Genomic DNA, 27,611 nt, shown 5'->3' on the forward strand with positions numbered 1-27,611 from the left:
GGACATGTGTAGAAGTCACAAAAGGGTTGCAGTAATTCAATACTTAAATGGACTAATAGACCTGGACTCTGCAATGAGATGCAGATATTCTCTCTCCTCCATGACTTCTCAAGCCAGGGGACTTTTTGCCCATGTCCTCATACAAATTCTCCACAGAAGATCCTTCCTTTGACTTGGAGGCCTTCTTTAGGGTTTTTTTTCCCTTTTGCTATCCCTTGGTGCCAGCACCACCCTCACTGAGACTACCTAGTTGTCAAGTCTTGCTCTTACTACATAACCAATCCGCCTCCTTCTCTGAGCCCATATATCACTTAGGTCCTTTACTGCAAGTAAATCATCTCTGAGATAAGCTATATTCTGCATACGTTCGCCAGGTGCCTCTCCATTGCCTTCTGAGTTGCTAACAGTCTCATGTCTTCAAATATTGGGGCACTCTATGATTCATGATCTTTTAACTTCACTGGAAGAATACTGGTGTTAAATATTGCACAAAGGAAACATAGCACTTTCCACATCAAATGGTATAATGAAATGGTCAGAAGATGCTCTGGGTAACCATGGGTTAATTGAGAAAGAGGTCATATCAGACAAACATCATTCTTCTTTGTTCAGGATCAAATGGTACATCAGGGGAAAGTCCTTAAGACAACATACCTGTTTCTCAGCAAAGCATGTGACAAAATCTTGAGTGTTTTGTATTTAATTTTCTGCACACATGCATGTTGCTTCCCCACAAGTGTTCTCAAGTTAGCAGCTATGTTGGAATCAAGCCTGGAGATGGGGAAATATTGTCCTGACTTTTTTTAAATGGCAAAAAGGGTACAGTCTTCAAATGTTAGAGGGTAGTGAGCTTACCTCCAATTTCTGGCAAAGTTCTGCACCATAATACTAAAGGAATGGTTAGGAAGAAATTATGGGAGTCTGTGAACACTAAATGCCTAACTCCTTCAAGAACAGGTTACTAAATGAACCACAAATAACTTACACAACAACACTGCTAGGCTGGCCAAGTCAGAGAAAGGCTGAACACCTACTACCTGGCTTTAGGCAAACCATTTAATGTTGGTATCTCATGTTATCCTTATATATAAGGTTAAAAGACATAGGCTGGAGAAGAAAGTACAGTTACATAGATTTGAACTGGCTGAATTACTGGAACCAAAAAATGGTCATTACTAGACTAATGTCAGCTGAAGGATGGTCTACAGCATCCCAGATATCTATCTGCTCATGGCTCTGAATTCCTTGAGTGCACAAACTCCTGTTTCTTTGCATCCCCAATGCTTAACACTGTTCTTGGCACATAGCAGACAATTAATAAAATGCTTGTTGACTTGAAGAAACCAAAGATCAAAGAAATTAAATGATTTGGTTAAGTTCATATTAATTTTAAGATCAAGCTTTAAAAAAAAAAATCTGATTAAAAAAACCACAAAAGTTGATGTGAAAGCCAAGTGTAAAAAGATACTTTTATGTATTTACTCTTAAAGATTATTTCTGGAAACACAAACACCAGCTCTTCTAATGAGGATAAACAGTATTACTGAATTTCCTAGTACAATTTACTGAGATCATCTGCTAACACTGTGGTTCTCAGTACAGGATGGGGGGAGCATGATCAGACCACATGTCATGTGAAAATTATCTGAAAGGATGAGTGGATGTTAAATTCAAAATGAGTCAACAAGAACAAAAGGTGGAGGGGGAGAAGGAGGAGGAAATATTGCATGACCTTGGGCTGCAGTGGTAGAATGGCAGCATGTCCAGAATGCAGGAGGGAGGGGTCAGTCCTGTGCCCCTCTCCCCTGCTCAGATGATCTCAGAGGTTCAGTACTGTGCCCTCCATTTTCAAAAGAACTCAAGACAAACTGGAGCTGGTCATGGGCAAGGCCAGGAGGTCACAGCTGCCATTCCTACAGGGAGAAGCCCTGCTGAAGCTCAGCCTTGTGAAGAGCTGGGAAAAGAGACAGCCCACATGGAGGCCTTCAAGCACCTGTCTCTGCTTCAATTTAAGAGGTAGAACAAGGAACATCAGGAAGTGTAGGCAGAAAGAATTCCCTAACAACAGGCTGGCCCTGTGACTCCACAGGGATGGAAACTCCCAAGGAGGAAATTCCCTCTACCACAGCCACCATTCAAGGGAGTGGAGAGTTACCTGAGCCACAGAGAAGAGATAAATCCCTCAACTGACGCCACACAGCCACTATGTGTCAGAAACAGGACTTGAACTCAGGTCTTTCAGACTGAAGCCAGTTTTCTTCCACACCAACCACCACCGCTCAATATAATGGGGATGTTAAAAAGCAGACTGATGCAAGTTCCCCATCACTTAAGCAGAGGCTAGATAATGATTTGGGGATATTGCAGAGAAGGATAACATGCTCCAGAGACAGGCATGATCAAACAAACCATGATGGTCCCCTTTTCAAAGATTATATTTCATTCCCCTGCCAAAGAAGCTACAAAGGATGGCTTTCTAATGCCTACCAGGAGCCTGAGCGGAGCGCAGCCTTGGGAGGCAAGAGATCATAGTAACACTCCCAGAGAACCATCCCTAAATCTAATTCCATCCATTGTCCAAACTTGTCAAATCCCATAAATACTTGATTAGCATGGGGAAATATTTCCTAATGCAAATTTTAACCTTCCTGGAAGCTTCAAATACATACTTGTATCTAATCTCATTCAACTTTTTCTTCTCCAGACTTTGATAAGAGCTCCTTATCTTTAACCAATAGAAATCCTCAAGACTACAGCGAAAGGTTCCTTCACAAAGTCCTCAACTTACACTTGATAAAAACAAAAAAAGTCAGCATCTCCACAGAGTTATTCTGTACATAAAATATTTATGTATGACTATTTCTGGTAGGGTATCCATCAAATCCTATCAACTGTCCTCATGTGGTTTAGTGATCTGGGATGAACAGTCTTAATCCTCAGTTCTCCCCCCGTCCCGAACCATGGAATCGAAATCTCCAACCCCTTGATTTTACACAAAAACATAATAAAACTATTTTTGAAATCAAAGCCCCAAAGCAAAACGACTAGACTGAAATCACCTAAACAGAATGCTACAATGATAAACCTGATGGTTAAAAAAAGAAACAAGTTATATATATATATATAAGCCTGATGTGAAAACCAAATTGTGTGAAAAGTTGCTTTGATATATTGGCTTATAAACCAAAATCACAACTTGCCTAGAAAATGAGATTCCTACCAAACACTAGTTCTTCTACTGCAGATAAAGAGCATTCGTACAATTTTCTTGCCCATGCTTCGATCACACGACTTCCCCAAGGTCAGTGAGTCATTGGCAGTTTCTCTAAGATTAGACTATGGCTTTTCTATCTGAGGCTTTGTTCCAACCACTAAACCACTATCTCAGTTTCCATATAGGCAAACTATTAGAAACAAACACATCTCAGAGCTGACATTTACAGCATGCATGACTCAGGCTTGATCATTATCCATCAGAAGGTATCAAAATTAATTTTCTGGTAAAACTAAAAGATTTTTTGAAAAGATCTTAACAAACTTGTAACACAGAATACTGCAGAACTTAAAATCACAAGCTCAAGAGACCTTCCATTACACAAATCAGGAGGGCTTGGTGACTTTGCCAAGGTCACTGGGCTGTTGGTGGTACATTCAAATTCAACAAACATTCAGAATCTGTGAAGGCCTCCTCTCCTTCACACCATAACCCTTTGCAAGAGGTAAGTATATACCATCTCTTTCCTGGGCTTCTGTTCCACATCATTAGCTGACTTTTCAAACTGGATGTCCCAGAGACATCTTAAATCCAACATATCCAAAACAGAACTCCCCTCCTCTCTTCCCAACATTCCTATTTATCTCAAGGATGCCACTGTCCTATTCCCTGGGTTCATATCATCAGCATTAGCCATGACTCCTCCTTTTCTGCCACATCATTCGCATCTTGCCCCTTCATTCCAGTCACGTTGCTACCATTTTAGCTCAGGCACTCTCACCCAGGTGACTTCAAATGACTCCTAACTGGTCTTCTTACTTCAAGGTCCTCCCTCTCCCCACTATCCTACAGAATGTTGCCCAAGTAAGAGTTTCATTACCACAGATCTGACTGCCTGACCTCCCCACTCCAAAAGGCCCCTATGGCCTCTAGGGTTAGATGTTTTAGATTTCAGAGTTATTTACAATGTGGCCCCAGTCCATCTTTTGAGTCTCACTGGATATTACTTCTTCCTCCATGCCTTCACACTCTATAAGCCGCCCAAACGGTCCTTCTCTCTGTCTCTCCTCCATCTCTGTCCCTCCTACCTGGAGCACATGACCTCCTGGCTTCTATTTCAAAGATGCCACAGCTCAAGCAAAACCTCTGTGATGAAGCTTTTACTGTTCCTCTACCCCTGACTGATGCTCACCCCCACCCCAAAATAACCCACCTGGTATTTAATGACTAGGCCTACATTTGCATTTGTTTTGATATATTCCAATAGGTCCTTGTCATTTCACCCAATAGAATGTGTGCCTTGAGTAGGAATACTTCCTCTGCTTTTTCATCTCCAGCCCTCACCCAGAGCCTGGCCCAGAGGGGCACTAATCTTAACTGATAGATGAAAAGTGACACGATCCCTGACCTCCAGGAGCTCAGTCCCATAGGAGAACACCAGATGTACGCATAAAACATAACTCACATTTGTACAGCACCGCGCTTTATAAAGTGCTTTCCTTACAACCATAAGAGAGGTATTGTTATTACCCCTACATTTCAGCCGGGGAAACTGAGGCTCAGATTAAGCTGCAATATGGCTGCATGAAGATCTCGGCAGCACAGTAAGCAAGGCCATGGAGACCGTGTCAGAGCCAGCACCTAACCTTTAACATCTGAACTCAAAGCCCCAGGGTGTTCCTCTCCATTAGACCATTCACCCTCTTTTAATACTAGCTCAGGTTTACACAGCGTAGGAGCCCATAAATAACTAAAATGTAAGGGAATATGTGCATGCGTGTGTGAGTGTGTGTGTGAGAGAGAGAGAAAGAAAGAGAGAGAGAGAGAGAGAAAGGGGGGGAAGGAGGTAGGAAGAGAGAGGAAAGAGAGAAAGATGAAAGGAACGAGAGAAAGAAGGGACTGAGTGAGAGATGTAAGATTCAAGGAGGGCAAAGACTGCTCTCACATGGGGTATCAAGGACCAATTAAGGAGGGAGTAGAATTCCAAATGACAAACAGTTTAGTTCTGGACATCATCACCTTTGAGGAAGGATAAGCTGATCTACGAACAAGTATATCCAGGAGCTTGACCAGCACTGGTGAGAGAAGTGGAAATTATGCCACATGAAGAGATGGATATAAATGGGTTACAAAGAAGCCTTCATGGGGGGGGGGGGGGGGTGTCACCACATGTCAGCTGCCTTCAAGCATGTGATGAGCCATCATGGAGTGGGGTCAGAGCTATCCTGCTTGGTCTCAGAGAGCAGAATGAGGGGTAATGGGGAAGTGGCTACAGACAAGCAGATTCAAGAGCCCCCCCAAGAGCTCTGGGATGCCTCAGGCTTCTGGGTCTGGAAGAGTGAAGGGAGGGGGACTGGGAGACAGGCAAGGCCATCAACAGAAGTAAGCAAGGTGAAAGGTTTAGTGAAGAGGATAAAACCTTTGGTCACACTGAGCCTGAGGCGTTAGCAGGATAGCCAGATTCCAGGATTTCCAACAAGAGGTTGAAAAATGAAAAGAATGACATTCCTTTTAAATAAAAAAAAAATAGAACCATTTTTCTAATTTATTCCCATTAGGAGAAAATGCATACAAGTTTAAGCATTTTCTATTAAAGTTGAAAATGTCCAAAGGATAATATTTTTAAAAGTTTACTGAAATACTTGCATATTATAATCCATTTGTACTCGATTCAATGATCTGAAATACTGTCATAAAAACAAATGATGCTTCATGCTATCTAAAATTAGGAAAAATATAGATATACACACTTAGTACAAACACATGTTCTTAAAGACCATCTTAATATCCAATTTTCTGAGCAGTTGGTTTCTTTGCAAAAAATCAGGGGATAAAAAACTTGGAACTGGAAAGGACCTCACAGGTCAGTCCACCTTCTCCCCTTTGTTTTACAGACAAGGAAATTGAGGTTAAAAAAGTTAAGTAAGATTCACACAGCCAATACTTGTCTGAAATGCATGTCTTTTTGACATGTAGCCCACAGCACTAGCCACAGTTCCATGCTGCCTCCAATTTAGATTTTGAAATTATACAGGGCAACCAGAGGCAGCTCACAAAGTATAGTAAGTCTATACAATGAACAGTAAGTAGGGGAAACATATGAAGGTAGCTACTCCAGAAAAACTTCTACCTTATCTACATCATAGAAAAAATTCCAAGGGGACTTCTGGTTTCCCAATGCATATTGAGATCTGGACCAAATACATGGTGATGTCTAGTTTAGAGCTCAACTAAGCACTCAAACTCAAATGGAATGAACGGAACCAGTTACATACTCTCTACAGACACCTACCAAACTCCCAAAGAACTGTGTGGAAGTTACAATGCGGGAAGCATTCCAAAAGTCCAATAATCATCTCCAAACAAAATCTTACCGATTCTGAAATGACTTTCCAGCGATGTTATCTCTATATGAATCAAACAGAACATGATACTGGTCCCGACTCCATTCCAAAACAACCTGAAAAAGGAAAATTCAATGATTACATCATAGGACATCTTCTTGGCATTAAAGGATAACAGAGTCATTGTTGTCTCTGCACCTTTCTCCTTACTCCCAAAGGTGCTGGGGACCCAAGGTGGTGGGAATGGAAGGGGAGAGGCACTGCTTCCAAAAATACTTTCATAGATCTATCCAATGCGATTATCCCCAAAATAACTTAGATCCACTATGAGCTCTCTTTTACCTTTCTTGTGTCTCCAGAACTTTCCCCAGTACCTGGCACGTCAGGAGGCACTTAACACATGATTACTGATTGACAGATTGAAAGGGGTGGGGGTGACACAGCTCAAGAGCTGCTTCCTTTGTGGCACAGTAACTATTTTCAAGATATGAAGTTAGAAAAAACTGAATGTGCTTACATTGATTCTTCTATAAAAATTACAGCCATTGCTCAGAAGTATGGCAATGCCCCTACTTATGGCAATGCTTCAATTACAGAGCCCAAACCCACAGATTAGGAGCTTCTGCAACAGGAAAGAGACTGTAGTTCAATCTCTTTCAAACACCTCCTTTGTAAAACAATTTGCAAACTTTACATACATACTAGCTTTAAAAAATGTATTATTCCTAATAATAACCCTAAAAATAACCGCTCCCCTATGAGCCACTGGGCCTGGGGACTCTAAGACTGCCAGGAGAGCACAATCTTGGACCAGTTGGGAAAAGCAGCACAGATTTCAATAAGAAGGGCAAGGGACTGAGGTGCCCACTGTGGGCCATGCCTGTCCTAGGGCCTGGAGCACAGACAAAGAATGAAGTCACCCCTCCTCCCAACAAGCTTACAATCTAACATAGGAGACAGGTACCGCTGAAAACACAGAATAAGCACAAATCTACATAAACATAAGGTATTCTGGCATGGAGGAAACAGCTGGGAAGATCTGTAAAGGCTTCACACTGAACTTGGTGCTCGAGCTAGGTCATGTAAGAAGAGGGGAACTCTCCAGGGGAAGGTGAGAAGGAAGAGTGCTCCCTCCACATGGGATACCCAAGCAGAGGTATGGCCCTCAGGGGTGATTGGTGCTCAACAGAGAGAAGACTAAATATGGAGAGAACAGCCTCTAGTACCTGATCTGTGCTCATGGCTAACAATCTTAATAGAGGGTAGAGACCATGCATTACTTAAACCAGGTGTGGGGAACCTGCAGCCTCCAAGTCACATGTGGCCCTCTAGGTCCTCAAGTGCAGCCATCTGACTGAATACAAACTTTGCAGAACAAATCCCCTTAATAAAAGGATTTGTTCTGTAAAACTTGGACTCAGAAAGTTGCAACCAAGGACCTAAAGAAGGTCACGTGTGGCCTTGAGGATGCAGGTTCTCCACTCTTGACCTAAACCATTTCCTCCTACTGTGTATATACAATAGGTGCTTAATGAATGTTTGTTGGTGCCTCTGTCTTGTTTTCCAATGTGTGTAAGACTGATCTACCCCTATAATTGTATGTTCCTGAAGAAAAAAAAAGCCTTAGTAATCATCTCTTACCCAACAGGTCAACAGACACTGGCCCACCTTACACTTGCCTTTTTTACACAAAGACACAGAGACACACACATCTTACACATATGGAAAGGCAGAAGTGGTCAGAAATCTGGGCTCCAATCCTGCTTCTTACTCCACTGCTGACACATTTGCTGAGTGACCCTGGGCAAGTCACTTAACTTCTCAGCACTCCAACCAACTCTCTAAGACTAGAAATTGTAGAGAAGGTACAGATCTGCTTTGATAGAGGAAATTTACTGGGACTTCCCCTTATCAATTAATTCACAGGTCCACACACACACACACACACACTCACACACACACACACTCACACACGTTCTATTTTTCTACATTCGGTATTAAGTACCTACAATGAAGGAGGCACTGCCAATCACAAGACCATCCCTACCCTCAAGGACACATGTGCAAACTCCCTCTACCATTTCTTTCATCAGATAAATTCATCTGAAGGTCTTCAAACTGCTTCCATTATATACATGAACAAAACCAGCAAATGAGAAGTTGATCTTTTTCAACACATTTCCAAATATTCTGGAGAGTGTCCTCAGGGATTGCAGCCGCTATCTCACTGCAAGGCTGCCTTCTTCTTTCTTGCATGCTACAGCTTCCCTTTGTCCCCTCTGTTTAGCTCTGAAGTCTTAGGACACCATAGCTAGTTTTTGTAACGGACTAAAGTGGGGCTCAACAAAGTATGCAGGCACCAGATGAAAATTCTCCAGTTTAAATAAAGGGGCTGGGGGGAAATGCAGCCTGTAATCATCAGGGTTTAATTCCAACTATCAAGGTGCAACCCAAATTTAACTCACTGAAGGTTTGCAGAATGCTCTAGAAAGAAAACTCCTCTGCAAACAACTCAAAAAGAGGGAGCTAAGCATGCGACGCAGAGTCAGAAGAAATTCTCCTGGACTGAGGGGCCCGATCTTCACCAAACTGCTCTCCTAAACACATACACTATTATCATCTATCTCCTGTCCTAACCTCAGCCACTTGTCACTTGTCCACTGCTTTCAGGGAAGATAAATATTAGGCATCCATGAAGAGGTTGCCACAGTGAGCTGCAGCCCAGGATTCGTCCATCTCTGGACTATGGAACCACATACACAGTAACTAATGGAATGAACCACAGACTGAGCACTCTTAGGATGCTCGGAGACAAAGAGTCTCACCACTGACCAAGAATTCTTTCCTCTTCCATTCAGTCCAGAAACTGTCGAACACAGATATAAAGTTAGTCCAGCAAGGTCCATTTTTTTTAAAATTACTACTCATATTTTGAATATACTTTTTAAAATTTTGAGTTCCAAATTCTCTCCCTCCCTCCCACCCCTTCTCCCCACCCCTAAGAAGGCAGGCAATATACTGGTATCAGTTATACATGTGAATTCATACAAAACATATTTCTATAATAACCATAAAATAAATGAATGAATAAGACAAAAAAGTTAAGAGAGAAAATTATACTTTAACTTGCACTCAGTTCATCAGTTCTCTTTCTGGAGGTGGATAGCATTTTTAAAAAATCATGAGTCTTTTGGAATTGTCTTGGATCACTGTGTTGATCAGAGCAGCCAAGTCTGTCATGGTTGATCATCTTTCCTACATGGCTGTTCCTGGGCCCAACGATTTTCCGGTTCTTCTCACTTCACTTTGCATCAGTTCATATAAGTCTGGCCATGTTTTTCTGAAACCACCTCCCTGTCACTTCTCATAGAACAATATTGCTCCATCACAACTTGTTGAGCCATTCCCCAACCAATGGGCATCCCCTTAATTTCCAATTCTTTGCCACCACAAAAAGAGCTGCTGCATATATACAGGTGCTTTTCCCTTTTGTTTTTTTATCTCTTTGAGATACAGACACAGTAGTAATACTGCTCTCCAGAATGGTTGGAACAGTTTACTTCTCCACCAAGAGTTCATTAGTCTACCTATTTTCCCTCATCCTCTCCAGCATTTCAGATAGGTGTGAGGTGGTACCTCAGAGTTGTTTTAATTTGTCTTTCTCTAATCAATGGTGATTTAGAGCATTTTTATATGATTGTAGATAGTTTTAATTTCTTCTTCTGAAATCTGTTTATATCCTTTGACCATTTATCAATTGTGGAATAGCTCTTATTTTTATAAATTTGACTCAATTCTCTATATATTTGAGAAATGAGGCCTTTATCAGAGAAACTGGCTATAAATTTTTTTTATATTAGTTTACTGTCCTTGGCACTTTAGTTTCCAGGATTATCTCTTTTAATTAGCTCTATATTTGCTTTTGCTTTGTCTGAAATCATGACTACTAGCCCTGACTTTTTTACTTCACTGAAGCATACTAGATTCCGTTCCAGCCTTTATTTTACTTCTGTGCATGTTTCTGTTTCAAGTATCTCTTGTAAACCACAGTGTCAGATTCTGGTTTCTAATCCACTCTACCATCCACTTCCGCCATATGGATAAACTCATACCATTCACAGTTGGGATGACTCTGCTATTTTCCTCAAACCCATAGGTTTATCTATACTTCTCTTCTTATTCCATCCTCCTCAAAAATTTATTTGACTTCTAACTACTGTACCCTTAATTCGTCCTTCCTTTTATCACTCTCCCTCCCACTTCACTTCTCCCTTCCCCTCCTATTTCCCTCCTGGTAGGAGGGTGTCTATGCATGCTTCCCCCTTTAAACCAATTGTGATGAGTGCGATTCAAGCATGGTGCAGCTCCCTCCCCACTTTCCTTCCTCTCCACTGTAAAAACCCTTCCTTGTGTGCCTAGCAAGGCCTGTTCCTGACCCACCACATCCTCTTCAGATGCTCACCATGATCACCCCTCATTGGCTGCCAGCCCCTTTTTGGAAAATCAGCAGGACTTTTGCCATTTTTCTACTTTTGTGGTATCTCTCCTGTTCTCCACAGTAGTCAAAGTTATTAGTGACTAAGAAACCACAACTGCACCTTCCAATACCCTAAGATGCAGCTTATCTGGGCCCAAGTTATTTTAGACATTTTGGACTTGTCCTTTTGGTCCCAAATCCATTCTCCTTGGCAAGGAAAACAAAGAGTATTAAGACTGGAACTGCTTGGACCAGGAGAACGCTGTGCACAGTAGCAGCAATACAGCAATGGCCAACTTTGACAGACTTAGCTCTTCCCAGCAGTGAATGATCTAAGGCAATTCCAAAAGACTCATGATGGAGAATGCTGACCATATCCAGAGAGAGAACTGTGGAGTCTGAATGCAGATGGAAGCATGCTCTTCTCTCTTCTTTGGTGTCTTCTTTCTCATGGTCTTTCCCTTTTGTCCTGATGCTTCTTTCCCAACATGACTAATGTGGAAATACATTTAATATGATTGCACATGTGCAGCCTGTATCACAATGCATGCCATCTTGGGGAGGAGAGAGAGGGAAATTTTAGAACTCAACATCTTATAAAAGTGAATGCTGACAATTAAAAATAAAAAAAAATTGATTCAAAAAAGAAAAAAAAAGAATGGAGCTGCTCCAGGGTCTTTCTGTGGTCAGTAATTAAACCCTTCTTATCCAATATCAACCTTCCCCTTTGTCAGTCTTAGCTCTGCTTACCAGCTTGGGTTCCTTTCAACCTTCAGCTCTTCTTAGAAAAATGCACTACACTTTTATGTTTCTTTTTCATAACAAACTGAAGCTCTAAGAATCAAAAGCCACTCAACAAGTTAGTAGTAAAATGAGCACTTACAAAATAATTTCTGAAAAGAAAAATCTCACTTCATTATGAAAGCTTGAGAACAGAGTGGGATTTTGTCACAAAACAACCCACTACTTATACAGAGACAGTATTGATTCTAAGGGACTTTGGGGTTGAAGCAAACCACAAAAATTTCAATACTACCCTTCCCAATGAACATAGATCCATGTAAGTGTTTTTCTATCTCTAAAAGCAACAAATGAGATATGGTTAAAAGGGGTGGGGAAAAAAAAGAAAAAACAAAACAACTCAAAGGTTTGAAGCTGAAGTTCCCAGGCAGGAAGTCTCTCCAACGACGTTGGCCCACAAGGGATTCCCACCTAAACCCAACTCATGATCTCGTCTGTTTCACTCGATGACTCCTTGTGACATTTCCTTTACTGTCATATTCCTTATCTCTTACAATTTGGCTGTACTTTTGACATTTTTGCACCTTAGCTGTTTTCTCAGAAAGGAAATCTTGTCACAGTTGACAGAAGACTTGTTCTTAAAAGCAGGAAGCCCTAGGTTCAAGCTCTTTTTCTGACTAATACTTGGCTGTAGGAACTTGGGCAAGTCACTAAACTCAATGCTCTTAAGCAACTCTATGAGACTATTTCTCATAGAGATGGTGCTGACTTGCATCCCCTCCCTGAGGGCTGAGACCAAACCTTACCCTTCTTGGAAAACACATCCTAAAAACGCAGTATAGTGCATAAAGTTCTCTGGATCTCTGAATACAGAAGTGCAGCTATTTCCTCTGCCATCGCTGATGTCTGTACCTTGTGTGGTTATTGTCCTCCACAAATCCCCTGAATCCTTCCCCTGCTTCTTGTACTGCTTTTTTGGCTATGAATCTTATTGTTGGGGTGTACCTCTGTTACCCCTTGCTTTCTACCTTTAAGCCAATTCTCAGAGATAAATCACCATTCATCATGCAGGGCTCCCTACTTATACACAGTGTACACCTTTGCAGAGGCCTTTAGGATACCTTAAGTTGACATTTTTCTGACACGGGGGGGGGAGGGGGTGTCCCATGATTTGCAAACATATAATAAAACTAGGAGAATTATTGGTATTAAAAAAGAAGACCTTCAACAGCAGGGAGAAACTCAGGGGACCTGAAAAGACTGCACAATATTCCAAATGAGATGTTGTCCCATCTTCTCAGGGCTTTTTAAACCATGAGTCATGACCCCATCGAGCCATAGTTTAAGAGTAACTGGTCTAGATGATTCTGGGCCCAAATTCACTTCTGCTATGCATGCCCCAAAGTATACACACTGATGAGCTAGTTGGATAGACTTCACAACATAACTTGCACAATATGAATTCTTCATCCATTCTGTGTTTCATGGGTTGATGATAAGGTCAGTCTCTTCTGAGTGAACAGAATGTATTAACAGCAGCATAGTGGATACAGGCCTAGGCCTGCTAATGACCTGCATTTCAAGTCCTACCTTGGGCATGTATTCACCATATGGCCCAGGGGAAACTTTTCAACCTCTCAGTATCCCAGATAAGTTTTATGATTCTGTTACAGACTTCATAGGACCGTCATAGGAACAAAGTCTCTATCAAAAATAAATGTGTATGTGAAGGTGAAGGGGTCTTATATCATTTCAAAGTTTGATGCAATTAGTACAACATAACCCAAAAAAACAGACTATCTGGATAACCTCTCTGTGTTTAGAGAATGAATTCCTTCACTTTTAAAATTCTGCACAGAACATTTCCACAACATTAATATACTTTGATGAGCACATCTCTCCATTTATAACTATTAACTACAGTAAGGACTTAGCGTCATAGGATGTGGGTACAAACCCGGTACTCACATTTCTACCTGTACAGCCTTAGGCAGCTCCCTCCTATCTCTAAATCAGTGAGGTAATGAACTTCACCTAAGACCATTTTGTCCCTTTCCATTTTAGAGAACACAAAGGATTGCTAAGCCCAGGGCCAGACTTAGAACTTACACAACAGAAATATGGTCATACAACCAGACTTACTGGATCTGGTTGGCTTGGTTCTAATGTTACGCTAGATAGCATGTCTCAATTTAATAGCATGGGAGAGGCAGTCCCTTGAAAGACACTGTCAACAGTATAAAAGTCAGGCTGGCAAGAAATACTAGAGACAACAAAAAGGTTTTTTTAGTTACTTAAGTGGAAAGAGAATCAAAGGAAGGGAAGAACTACCCAGGGAGAAGAAGATAAGAAAAGGTGACTGATGAGAGGAGGAGGCAGAACTTCCAATCCTCAATCTTACATTTCTTTGCTAAGAAGAATCTTGGGGCAAAGAAGTAAAGAAGCAACATCGTTAGCAAGGAATTGAAAACCACACTAAATAGACAGTGAGAGAGCAGTCGTACCTAGATGGATGGACTAGATCTGAGCGTACTAAGAGAATGGTTAGATGTAACTCCTGATCGACTGGAACGAACAATCATGGGCAACTGGAGATGCTTCAAGGTAAAACATGATCCTGCTCTCTGAGCCTGACTTTCGTTGCTGGAAAAATTCTCAAGTGTATGATTAAATAATCAATCAGACGAGGTTTAGCGAGCACCTCCTATGTACCAGGTACCACACTAAATGCTGGGTATACAAAAAGACAGTCTCTGACCTCAAGGTGCTTACAATCTGCAGGGAGACAACATGCGAATAGATAGATAAAAAGCAACATTCAAGATAAATAGCAAATAACTAAAGGGAAAACCCTGGAATTATGAGGGATTAGGTTGAAGGCAGAATTTTAGTTGGGATTTAAAGAAAGCCAGGGATGGTTTGTGATTATTTGGAGAAGAAAGTAGTGGTCACTAAAAGGCTTCATCAATAACAAGTCAGAATAACAATAATCACAGCTAACTTTCCTATAGTATTTCAAGACTGCCAAAATGCTCTTCTCACAACTCTGTAAGGCAGGCTAGGTAATACAAGCTATAATCTCCTCCCTTTTATAGATGAGGTGAAGCATCTTTTCCCAGGGTCACTTCCCTATTTAAGGCTGGATTCTAACTCAGGTCTCCAGACTCCATGTCTAACACTCCTTCCCCTACCTTACCCAGTGTTGCTTCACTTGCCCCATTTGAAAAAAAAAATCCAGTAGCAAACTATTAGATAAGGAGAATAGTCCAGTCCTGGCAAACTCTGATTTCATCTAAGCACTGGACAAACTTTGTTACGCAATTCTTGCAGGTAAGATGACTAGACTGAAGTCAGATGGATTCTAAGATGGAGGAATGACCAGAAAGTCATTTACGAGTCAATGTTAACCAGGAGGCAGAACTCTAGTGGGCCAGTTTCCCAAGAATCTGTCCCTGAAGAGCTATTTCACATTTGTCTGGAACTAGGATGAAGAAAATGATAGTGGGATCATCAAATCTGCAAATGACACAAACTTGGAAGGGATAAGTAAAATAACGTATGACAAGTCAGGATCCCAAAAAACGAGAACGTAAGTAAGCTCTTTGTTTCTTTCTTAGGACCCCCGGCCCTTTCTTTCATCCCCCTCAGCCACAACAGAACATTGCAGGTGTTCAATAAATGCTTATTCCTTGATTTCAACAGGTGAAGATGATGCCCTTAATCTAATATGATGGAATGGAAGAGAAAGACATGCAAAGTGCTACACTTAGGTTCAATCGATTTTTAATAAGTCCAAGCACGTTAGCATGAAGTACAAGACGGGAGGTTTGGCTAGACATCAGCTCAGGAGACAAAGATCTTGTGGTTTCAGTAAACTACAATCTATCTGAGTCAACAATGCAACTGAAAGAGCTAAGGTGATCTCAAGCTGCCTGAAGAGCAAGCCTGTGGTCAGACCACAAGCAGATGCATGTGCTCCGCTTGGAGTCCCACGCTATTCTGAAGGAGAGCATCTACAACTCCAGAAAGGAGGGAAAATGAGAATCAGTCAAAGGATCTGGAATGTTTAACTGGGAAAGAGAAGACTTCTTAGAAGGGACATGAGAATAGTCTTCAAGTGTTCAAAGGTATACTATATGGAAGGATTAGAATTCTCTCCTCCCCAACTCCTGACCTCACACTAGAGGAATTCAACATTGACAATGATTCTATTTTCAAATGCCTTAACTACTTGGTTCCTCAGCTTATTAACCTACCATGAGCTGCTCCTCCACTCAACCTCAGATACAACAAAGCTGGTTCTATCTTTGATCTTGCCAGGACTCACAAGTACCATCTCTGTGGTCAAGAATTGTGAAATCCCCTTATGCGACCAGAACCTCTCAGTTTTTCCCCTCTCCCTCTGCCTTCTTTAAATCATCCTACTCTTCATCTGTACTATGACCTCTCATCTCTTGATCTCAGTTTTCTCTCAGGCCATTTCCCCTGTACTAGTTTTATCTCCTCACCCTGATCCCCTGGTGAACCAATTCAACTTTCTACACTGTCCTCTTCTCCTGAAGCCCCTTATCATATCACTGATCACATTCAGCCAAGCTTCAGCCTTCGACAGATTCCACATTTCACCACCTTCATACCTACACACAAGATGCTGAATGAAGGTAGAGAGAATCATGCAACTATTCAGGATTACTGAGAAATAGAAACAAAGGTCTCTTTTCTTTTTTTTGGACTACACCCATGATTTCATTGGCATGTAGAACTCTCAGTAAAGACACTTATTCTATCTATTCTGCAATATACTATAGTTATAGTCATAGAAGACAGAGAGTTTAAGCCACTTGTCCAGCGTCACAGAGTACGTATCATGAATGGGACTTGAACTCATACTTTGATCTGAAGTAGGCTCTCCACTCTTTAAGGAAAACCTGAGTTAACTGTTGAAAGTAAAAAAAGAAAAAGAAACAACCAAGCAAAAAAGTCCACATATATGAAAACATTTAGAACAGTGCTTTTTGTGGCAACAAAAAACTGGGAACAAAATAGGCACCTGACAACTAGGAAATGTCCATGGCCTGTGACTGTAATGCAATATCACAGGAAACAAAGAATATGAGGAATGACTAACTATTGGGGAGAAGATCCTCTAGAGGATAGACTCCCAATTCAGATACTGGTTATTAGATGCCCTCAAGAGATCTCTTCCAGTTCTAAGATTATCTTATATTGTAAATCTTCCCTACTTTAATTTAAGTCCAAGTCTCATAAATTATTCAATCTATTAGTTCTGAATGCTTAGATTCTACACATATGCTTAAGAATTTCTGATCATCAACTTTGTTCTTAATTGTGAAGGTAGGAAGTATGTCTGTTCAGCAGTCTTCAAACCCAACATGGGATCATGTGAAGGCCTAAATAAATAATAAATAAGATGGTGATGAATATAATTTTTGACAAGTTCCCAGCAAAAGAAAACTGAAAAAAGAAATCAGAGAGGTTATGATAAAGAAGAAATGATTTTCCTGTGACACTATTATACCACCATATAACACTATTTATCCCAATCTCCCCTTTCTCCTTCTAGGCAGGCTATAATTCAAATCATTTAACAAAGTTGAGACTGTGTCTCTGCATCTTACTCGAAGTCTCTTGACAAAATGAGCTCCTGCTTTGACCTTAAGGCAACCTACAATCTGAATTCTTCAAATGCAGTGATATGCCATGAGTCCCAGCCAAACAGTATCACGGGGAAAACAAAAATTTCTAAAAGTAGGTAGAAGCTTGAGGTCATTAAAAACATTGGGCAATTCCCCCAAAGCAAACAACCCTGTGCTCCTCCTGATTCCCTAGTTCATTATTCATCTATGTTGTTTAAGATACGAATACTGGTGAACCAGCGCTCCAAGCTGTTCATTTGTTGGCATCTTTCAATGTGGACAACAGACCACTTGGTTTTTCCTATATGGATAATCACATACAAACTTACATAAATGTGTATATATATATATATATATATATATATATATATATATATATATATATATACAATAACTCTTGAATAATTACAGATCTCATTTAGGAGATTCCGCAGTGTTGTTAGGCTAGGGACAACCTGCATAACATCCCCAGAGACAGAAGCATTCAAAAGACCTTACCACCCAGAGGGAAGCCGCCTTCTTCAACTCAATCCTGAGCATCCTCCAGAACAATGGCAAGCACCTCTGACAAGCATGTTTCCTTGTCTTATTCTTCACTGAATACTGGTAATCACCAGAGGGTTAAACAAAATTCTGTTTTAAAGAATTCACATATGCTCTTAACATACTTGGGAGACACTATGCTAGAGGGGAGCCTATAAAGAGACATTTGCTCTACTGAAGCAATAAGGCCAAAAGGCTCCTGGATTCCCTCTGACTTTCAGTAGGCTGCGTGACTATAAATGTGTGCTCCACTGTAGAGTTCCGTTGCCATGAAAGCTTGCCTATTCCCTTCTCATGCTTCCATCAAAGGAAAGATGGGGAAATAGGCACAGAGGTCAGTTGTTATGGACGTTCTTCTCTAGATTACTTCTTTTTTAAAAATAGGGTCTCTGACTTTTGCTAAGTTATTAGTATTTTAGCCATTTGCAGGTATCTGGAGCATCTATCTCTCAATAGCCTCAAAATTCTTTCCAACAAAGAAAAACTCTCTTTATATCCATTTTTGTTTTCTTTAGTTCCAAATCTCCTTCATGTGACACACTGTGGACTGGCAAGTTGCACTACAGAAGTGGCAGAGGAAAGCTGGTAGCAATATCTAGGCAAATCTTTGACATCTTTTCTTTTTCTTTGGCTGCTCCTTAAAACTCCTTACAATGTCATTCTAAACATTCTTGGAATGTTAAGACTTAACTGGGTCTATTCACAAGCTTTCTGAAAATCTGACCTCTCCATTTAAAAAAACAATTTTACAAGGATATACTACACAGTCTTCTACAATTCTCTACTAAATTTTACAAAGCAATTCATATTCTAAATCGATACTGCCTGTGGCTGCCATCTTTCTCTGCTCAGGAAGGAGGTAAATGTTTGTCTAAACTAATTTCTAGGTTGCTTTGGTCTTCTTTCCTGGATCAGTTTATAATGATTTACATTTCATAGGAAATGGTTATGTCAATGTCAATGGCTAGTCTTTTATCCATTTCCCACTATGGGAGGAAAAACTCTCTTTTAGGTTGTGACAACTACAACTAGATTTTGAATTTTCCAGAAGTATGTTATATAGTTTCATATGCCTTCCACAGGAAACAGCAGAAGGCTTCCTTTAAAAAAAAAACCCAAGACAACTTGTTTTCATTTGTTTTAGTTGCTGTGGAATAGAAGATCATCGGATTTGAAGATTCTTTATCCCATTACCTTTGTTTTATGAATAAGGAAACTGAGGGAAGAGGAGGGAGGCAGTGGTATGCTTTTAGATAAAGTTTTCAAAAAGACTAGAGACGTTGAATTGGAGTAGGGAGTGAGGTGAGATAAGAGAGATGCATTGGAAATGAGGGAGCTGGCAAACATGCTCATTTGAAAGAGGAACATGTACAGTGGAGAATATAAAAACTGTCTCAAAATGAAAAAATGGATTCAAACCCACTCCCTGGAGGTATCCACGTTTAGCAGCTGACTTTCCCTAAGTCCCACTTGGGGCAATGACTATAACTAAGGTCCTCCCAAGGCTTCCGTTTGCACTCCAGAGTCGTGCATGTACGCAGTACATCTGGTAGGCAGCATGCAGCAATACATGTGTATATGTGTACATCTATGTATATATGATATAGAACTAAACATGTGCCAATACACATCGCAAATTTTGCTACGTTCAATACTTGTGTTGATTGCATAATTTTAATTTACAAATGAAAATGTATAGTCTTTATTCTAGGTATACTGATTCAGTCACTTAACTTTCCAAACAAATTTAAGATGAGAGAATCAGGTTTTGGTAATAAAAATTATGTACATTCAGGTAAATATTAAGCTACCCACCTCCTGTCAGAGAGAAGATGGACTTGGTGCCAAATGAAGCACACATTCTTGAACAGAGCCAATATGTAGATTAGTTATACTTGCCTATATTTATAAGGGATTGAGTTTTTTGGTTTTGTTTTGATTTGGGGAAGAATGCAGAGGAAGCATGTAGAGGGGGAGTATTGATATAGTGACCACTCTAAACAAAGACAAAGAAGGGAATATCTTTGAAGCATTTTTTAAAAATGCACAGAAGAGAATAGAAAGAAGTTTAGAGGCAGCAATAGACACAAAGGTTAGTTTTGAAACTAACATGTATTATGGGGGCACCTAGGTGGTACAGTGGATAGAGTACCAGTCCTAGAGTCAGGAAGACTCATCTCCCTAAGTTCAAATACAACAAACATATTATATGATTCTAAAAAAAAAAAACACAAGCTGGGTAGCTAGGTGGCATAGTGGATAGAGCACTAGCCCTGGAATCAGGAGGACCTGAATTCAAATCAGACCTCAGATGCTTACTAGCTGTGTGACCCTAAGCAAGTAACTTAACCCCAACTGCCCCCCAAAATAAAAAAAATACAAGTTGTAAATAAAAAAGTGTGGCTTTATATAACCTATATCAAATTGCTTACTGTCTTAGGGAGGAGGGAGGGAAATAATCTGGAACTCAGAATTTTATAAAAAAATGAATGTTAAAATCATCTTTATAATAACTGGAAAAATAAAATACTATTTTAAAAATTTTGTGATTTCATTTGCAATCTTTTTTTCTGTTCTTTGTAAATAGAAATGTTCATGATTGTTGGTATTTTTCAAAATCTGAATATATTTTTTCTTTTTAAAGAAAAAAGAGTATCTTAGTAAATTCTGAGAACTGAATGAAAGAATGATGACCTACACTGGGACACTAGAAAATAAGTGAAGAGGAATTAAGCATAGCAGAATGGGAAAAAGGAGCATTTGTGGGCAAAGAGCACAGAGAAAGAAAACAATCTTAGTTTTAGCTAAGTTGGCAGAGTGATGTTAGTCCAAGTGAAGCTAATGCAACGAAGAGGCAATGGGAGGCTACAAGAGGACAAATGAATACAAGAGGGATTAGAAGGGGCTGAGGGAACCGGTTTAGGTTCCGTTATTTCTCAATTCTGTAAGATGTTCGTTTTCTTTCCGTTTTTGTTAACCAGGATTCTTGACCACAGTGCATGCATTAACATTCCATATTATTGAATCCTCACCAGAGTTTCTCTCGACGACACTTAAGTATGTAACAAGAATGGTCAACTCCAGCAGCTCGAGGTAGGACTTGTTCGTATTACAGCAAACCTCTGGGAAAATGAATAAACTGGTCTATTGCTTACTCCAAAGAGGCCCTGGGAAGTAGCGAGGAGAAAGAGCTGGACTGAGGCAGGAAGACTTGGGTTGTAAGGTCAGCCTGGCCGCTAGCTGTGTGAGCCTGGGCGTGGCATCTAACTTCAGCTTCTTGGGTGGCAAAATAAGAACCACAATAACACCCACCTCACAAGGTTACTGTGAGGATCAAATGATGCTGGGTAAAATACAATGCAAACCTTGAAGCACTCACTATGTAATTTGTGAACCAGCAGGTTTAGCAGCAGCTTCTATAACTAAGGCTGACTTTAGCAGGGAGGTAGAACGTGGGACTGACCTTGAAGGTGGGCATCAGGATGGATAATCATGCAGTCCCACGTGGTCTCTCTGGTCCTATCAAACTCAATGGACTGCCATAGCCTACAACCAGCCTAGCTAAATGCACAGAGGCTTATCTCTGAATGTAGCCTCCAGGGATGACATCCTGGGCCCAAGTAACATGTGAAACCATGTAACTTATAAATGCACTATGCCAGTAAAACTGGCTTCAGTGGAGAAAGCCCACATGTCAATGAAATCATTGTTCCTTGAAGTATGTATCAGTCAGCAAGTATTTCTTAAGTGCCTATATTAATGAACCTAGATGTAATTGACTTAAAACTTAATGGGTTTTTTTAACAAATTAAAATATCTCAGATGGGTCAAAACATAGATTCTAAAGACCACATACACAAAATGGCATACAGAAAAGAGGGCACAATGCACCATCCACACCATGTGTTCACTCACAGTGGGGAGTACTTTTAAGGCTTATTCCTGTCCTGTAGGCAAAATTCAATTCAACAAAAAAGAAGGTTTTGAACTGAGGAGTACTAAAAAGAAATATATCACAAATGTGTTGTTAGATAAGAACCCCTCAAAAATTCAAGATAAATTGCACCTGTATACACATATACTCATACACACACTCTATTAATAACTCAACTCTTTATTACCTCAATAAAAATCATGCCAAGAGAAAAATAGTGATTCAGTTTTAAGTGAAACAACTACAAGAAAGTGCCTCAACTAATGTATTTCTTCACTCAAAGACATTTTAGGTACATTATAGGGTACCATTAAGGGCTTCCCCAACTGCTGCTCAAACATCTCTTAACCGTTTCTAATTCAACTAAAGGCAGTCTTAACATATACTCATTCTAAAGAATTTTAGACTGGACTTATCTTCATGATAAATCTATATTCTCTCTCTAATTGCCTGTGCTGCACCGCAAGATGCATTGTGCTAAAGTCCAAAGGAGCTGGCCTCACAGAGTCATGTGCCCTGGAGCCTGAGCTGGTCTTGTGATCATGAGATGGCATACAAATCTAAAAGGAAAACTACAGATGGACCAGTTGATGACCTATGCTGAGGAATCTGTTTGAAACAAGTGCATATAAATCTAAAACCTGGCAATGACAGTAAAGAATTAGAAAGTACCAAGTCCCCTGGAGTCTTTAACCCATCAGTGGGGTTGAACCCCTCAAAACTCAAATACCATTCTAAAAGCCTCTAAAAGGTCAAACACTTCCAGATATTGGAGTAAGGAAAGAGGAGGAGTAGGAAGGAGCAAATAAGGGAAAGGGGGACAGGAGGGCAGGGCAAAGGAACAAGGCTGGCCAAGAAAGGTGGAAAAACTGGCAGAAACTCTGGTGATAAAGTGGAGACAAGAACAAGGCCTTTTAGAAGTAAGCAGGGATTTTCAATGAAGGAACTGAAAAAATTGCAGTTAAAAGCAGTTAAAAGATGAATACCCTGGCAGCTGAAAGGACAAGGGAGGGAACAGGATTCAAAGTGTCCTGGATCAAAGAAGAGATAAAAAAAGGAGGAATGCAGAAAGGCTGAGACAGGAAGGCCAGGACTCAGAAAAGGAGACATATGTATAGACCACACAGTGAATAAAAAATGGACCCTGGGGGAACTAAGGTGGAAGATGCAGAGACAAAGGTCAGGTGAGATGCAGATCTCATCTTCTCCAAGATGGAGAGCTGAGATGACCACACCTTACCCCTCTCCGCCAAAAAAAAAGGAGTAGGGAGGCAGACAACAGAAGGGTGGGCATTTAAGGGTCTCAGGACACCTTACAGAGGTGAAGATTTGGGAAATGAGGAAAGGGAGTAAAATATGGAGTGATGGATTTGGAGTCAGAGGTGGTGGTGTTCAATCATTTCAGTTGTGACCCTTTTCTGAGGTTTTCTTGGCAAAGATACTGGAATGGTTTCCCATTTCCTTTTCCAGCTCATTTCACAGATGAAGAAACTGAGGCAAACAGGGTTAAGTGACTTGCCCAGAGTCCTCCAGCTAGTAAGTGTCTGGGGCCACATCTGAATCCAGGGAAATGAATCTATCTGATTCCTATCTCAGTACTCTGCACTGTGGCGCTATCTAGCTGCCTCTGGAGTCAGAGAACCTGGGTTCAAATCCCAGTTCTTCCACTTACTACTGTGTGACCTTCAGTTCTCTGGGCCTCAGCTGAATCATGTGCAAAGAGAAAAGATTGGACACTATGACCTCAGAGATCCCTTTTAGCTTGACATCCATGATCCTATGGGCATCAGGCCAAGAACTCATCTCTACAAACTGAACTGATACACCTTCCTCTCCCCACCAAGGAAAGGGAGTATGTATACTGGGGAATTGGGAGGTAAGGGTTAAGGTTAATGGGGGTTTAGAGGTTCTTAGCCCCCCAGAAAGGGACTCCCCTCTCCAAACTGGAAAGCTGGGCCAAGACATGCCAAATTTAGGGTTAGTGAGAGGGACAATGTCTAAACTGACAAGTGTAAACTGGAAGATGGAAATTTGGGAACATGGGTAGTGGTGGTGGCGAAGGATCATTTCTTCAAAATGGAAGACTAGGCAATGATATCTTCCCTACACACACACACACACACACACACACACACACACACACACACACACACACACACACACACACACACACACACGGTGAATGGTAGGCAAGGGGATAAAGAATAAAAAAGAATGGCAGAAGGCCAAGGGCATCATGGGGAGGTGCTACCTGAATCAAAGTGTTCATCTCTCCACACTAGAAGGCTTAGATAAGAACTCTCCCCCAAAGGCAGTGTGAGGGGAATGAATAATGAGAATAGTAGGACTTTTGAGTTTCAGGAAAGGAGTCTGCTCAAGTCAGCCTGTATTGGCTTGGAGCTGATTGTGAAATTTTTGTGTGAGCTCCTTGGAACTTGGCAAATGCTACAAATCAGGGCTTAACATATTGTTTTGTTGATGGTAACCAGGTTTAAGAGATGGCAGAAATATTAAAAATGCAAATTAATCTACTAACTTATTTATTTATTTTGGGAAGTAATCAGGGGTAAGTGACTTGCCCAGGGTCACACAGCAAGCGTATGAGGCAGCATCTGAACCTAGGTGCTTCTGACTCTAGGGCTGGTGCTGTATCCACTTCATCACCTAACTGCCCCAATGCAGATTTATTTAAAACTGTGTCCCTAGTATTCCCAGAGCTGGATGCTCAACATTTACATATACCTTCCAGGGTTAGGGAGACAGAAATTCAGGAAACATCAGGCCAAAAGAGGTGAAGTGGGATGATACAGGTGAGAGGTTCACCTCTCCTAAGTTGGAGCAGCTCAGGATACCTTGGGAAAGTGAAGATTTACGCAAAGGGAGATGGGGTGGTTCTTAAGTGAAAGACTCACCCCCTCTAAACTAAAAGGAATTAAAACTGACTTCTCCCTCCCTCTAAAAAGAGTATGAAGGGGAAGGCAGAACAAAGATGACAGAGATTACAAACTTTTCAGGGTGTGAAAAGAGAAATTTGGGAAACAAGGAGAGATGAAGAAGGCCACACCTTTCCAAACTTCCTAGAATGACAGGTAATAATGGGGGAAATGGTGTAGAATAGATTCAGTGGAGGAATTTAGGAGATGTCAGGGTAGGGGGTGAGGGTTCTACTTCTCTCTCCAAACTGAAGGATTTGAGCAGAGCCTTTCCCCAAGGATCAGGGCTAGGGAAGTGAAGTTAGAAGCTGTGGGATGGGGTGAGATGGGGAGAGATGGGGAAACAAAGATGCGGGAAGGAAAAGTGGTAAGGGCTGCACCTCTCCACCTTGGAGGTCTCAGAAGAATCAGCAGGTGGGCGGCCATTAGCAGAGAGCCCCCCCCACACACACACAATAAAAAAGGCATCAAGTGGTGTTTCCTTCGTTTTTACTGAGAGATAAAAATTAAAAACACTTAGAGGGTAGCAAAGAACCCCTTAAAATAAAGAGAAGGGGTTTAGCTGAGACCCCTCCCAAGAGACACGACACTAAGGTGGATAGCGAGACCCTGCAGAAAAGAGCAGCAGAGACCCCGTGCAGAGGCCAGAACCCGAGGGTGGGTGGAAGCTGGGACTCCCTCTGCAGAGAAGGTATATGGAGGGAAAGCAAGACACCCTCCCTCCCCGCTACAGGTGCAGAGACAGCACGTGGGGTGCGGGATGGCGAGGACCCCTGCAGAGACAGCACGTGGGGGGGCGGGATGGCGAGGACCCCTGCAGAGACAGCACGTGGGGGGGCGGGATGGCGAGGACCCCTGCAGAGACAGCACGTGAGGTGCGGGATGGCGAGGACCCCCGCAGAGACAGCACGTGGGGGGGGGCAGGATGGCAAGGACCCCTGCAGAGACAGCACGTGGGGGGGCGGGATGGCGAGGACCCCTGCAGAGACAGCACGTGGGGGGGCGGGATGGCGAGGACCCCTGCAGAGACAGCACGTGGGGGGGCGGGATGGCGAGGACCCCCGCAGAGACGGCCCCCCCCCGTGGGGAGGGCGAGGAGTAGCAGAGCCCCCCTCCCCAGGTAGCCCCCTGGGGCCCGGCGCGGACTCACCTCTCCAAACTGGAAGGCGGAGACGATCATGAGAACGACGCCCCCGAAGCACAGGTAAAGGCCGTACCTGTGCGACAGGCAGGTGTAGGTCTGCCTCTGCAGGAGCTTGAGCAGCATCGCCGCCGCCCCCGCCGCCGCTCATGGCCGCCCTGGCCTCGGCCGCCTGTCCCGGGCTCAGCTCCGAGCCAGCCGCCGCCGCCGCCGCCGCCGCTTCCGGGAGGCTGCCGGCCTGGCCCCGCCCCCAACCCGCTCCGCGGCCAGAGCGAGGCTGGGGGCGGGGCCTGCGGCGGCCACGCTCCCAGCGCTACCCGGCCCCCTCGGGCCGCCAGCGCCCCCTGGTGCGCGGAGGGACGCGCTGCCCTGCCAGGCTCAAGGTGCCGCCGCAGAACCCGCCCACCGCGTGCGCTCCTGAGCGGCGCGCGCAGCCCGAGCAGACTAGAGACCAGTGGCGGGAGGCTCGAAGGGCTCCGCAGAGAAAAGTGTGCTTTGTTAAGTGCTTTAGAAGTTGCAGATCTCTTTAAACGCAGCGTTCCATCTGAGGTCCCCGCTCCTGCAGAAGTGTGGTTAGATAAACACTTTAAAAGTTGCAGAACCCTTTAAAGAAATACATTGTATCATTCGAACCCCACCCAGCCAAGCACAGAGTCCTTTAAATACATTGTCTCATCTGAGCTTCCCCTCCCTTCATAAAAACATTTTCAAGGTTGCAGAGTATTTTAAACATAGTCTCCTTTGAACACTTTAAAAAGGTGGGGTTTATGCTTTTAAAGTTTGCAAAGCCCTTTGCATACATTGTTTCATTGAGGCCTTTGCAGTAAAAATGGGTTTTAGACCATCAAAGCCTGAAAAGTGCTCTACGTGCAGGGCGTCCCAAAAGTCTCAGTGCCATTTTAACCTTTTAGAACCTAAATCAGGCAATGCATTTAAAGAGTTTCGCAGCCTTGAAAGTGTTTTTTATAAACCTCACTGCTTACACACTTCACTCCTTCAGTAGAATCCAACTCTGTGATTCCATGGACCTTCTATCCTGCACTCTCTCAAAATCTGTCCCAAGTTCATGTTCTTTGCTTCCATGACACTATCTATCCATCTCATCCTCTGCTGTCTCCTTCTCCTCCTACCTTGAATCCCCTCCAACATCAGGGACTTTTCCAGTGAGTCCGGTTTTCTCTATATGTCCAAAGTATGTCAACTTCAGTATTTGACCGTGAAATGAATAGTCTGAATTATTTTTTTTTGTTAATATTGACTGATTTGATCTCCTTGCTGCCCAAGGGACTCTCAGAAGTCTTCTCCAGCACCACAATTCAAAAGCATCTGAGGTGCTCAACTTTCCTTATATTCCAAATCTCACAGTCGTACCTTACTACTGGAAAAACCATAGCTTTGACTCTGGTCAGCTAGGTGACCTGTCTGCTTTTTAGTTATGCTGTCCAGATTTGCCATAGCTTTCCTTCTAAGGAGTAAGCATCTCCAGTTTCTTTACTGCAGTTGCCATCTTCAGTGATTTTTGAGCTCAAGAATATGAAATCTGAAATGGCTTTCATTTTTTCCCCTTCTATTTGCCAGAAAGTGATAGAACCAGTTGCCATGATCTTCGTTTTTTTTAATGTTGAGC

The 27,611-nt window shown here is 42.1% G+C and overlaps 1 protein-coding gene across 2 annotated transcripts in view; it reads right to left on the reverse strand.

Annotated features, from left to right (window-relative positions):
- GNPTAB (N-acetylglucosamine-1-phosphate transferase subunits alpha and beta) overlaps positions 1 to 26,219 on the reverse strand; it is a 93,755-nt gene extending 67,536 nt beyond the window's left edge. For both annotated transcript variants that reach the window (XM_072655730.1, XM_072655731.1), the window contains exons 1-2: positions 25,994 to 26,219; positions 6,589 to 6,674 (exon numbers count right to left, since the gene is read on the reverse strand). In XM_072655730.1, the coding sequence (XP_072511831.1) occupies positions 6,589 to 6,674; positions 25,994 to 26,110 (203 nt within the window). In that variant the 5' untranslated portion in view covers positions 26,111 to 26,219. The remainder of the gene's footprint in view (positions 1 to 6,588; positions 6,675 to 25,993) is intronic.
- Between the last annotated feature and the right edge of the window lie 1,392 nt (positions 26,220 to 27,611).

The sequence above is a fragment of the Notamacropus eugenii genome, chromosome 3 (genome assembly GCF_028372415.1).
Source record: "Notamacropus eugenii isolate mMacEug1 chromosome 3, mMacEug1.pri_v2, whole genome shotgun sequence".
NCBI classification, from domain to species: Eukaryota; Metazoa; Chordata; class Mammalia; order Diprotodontia; family Macropodidae; genus Notamacropus; species Notamacropus eugenii.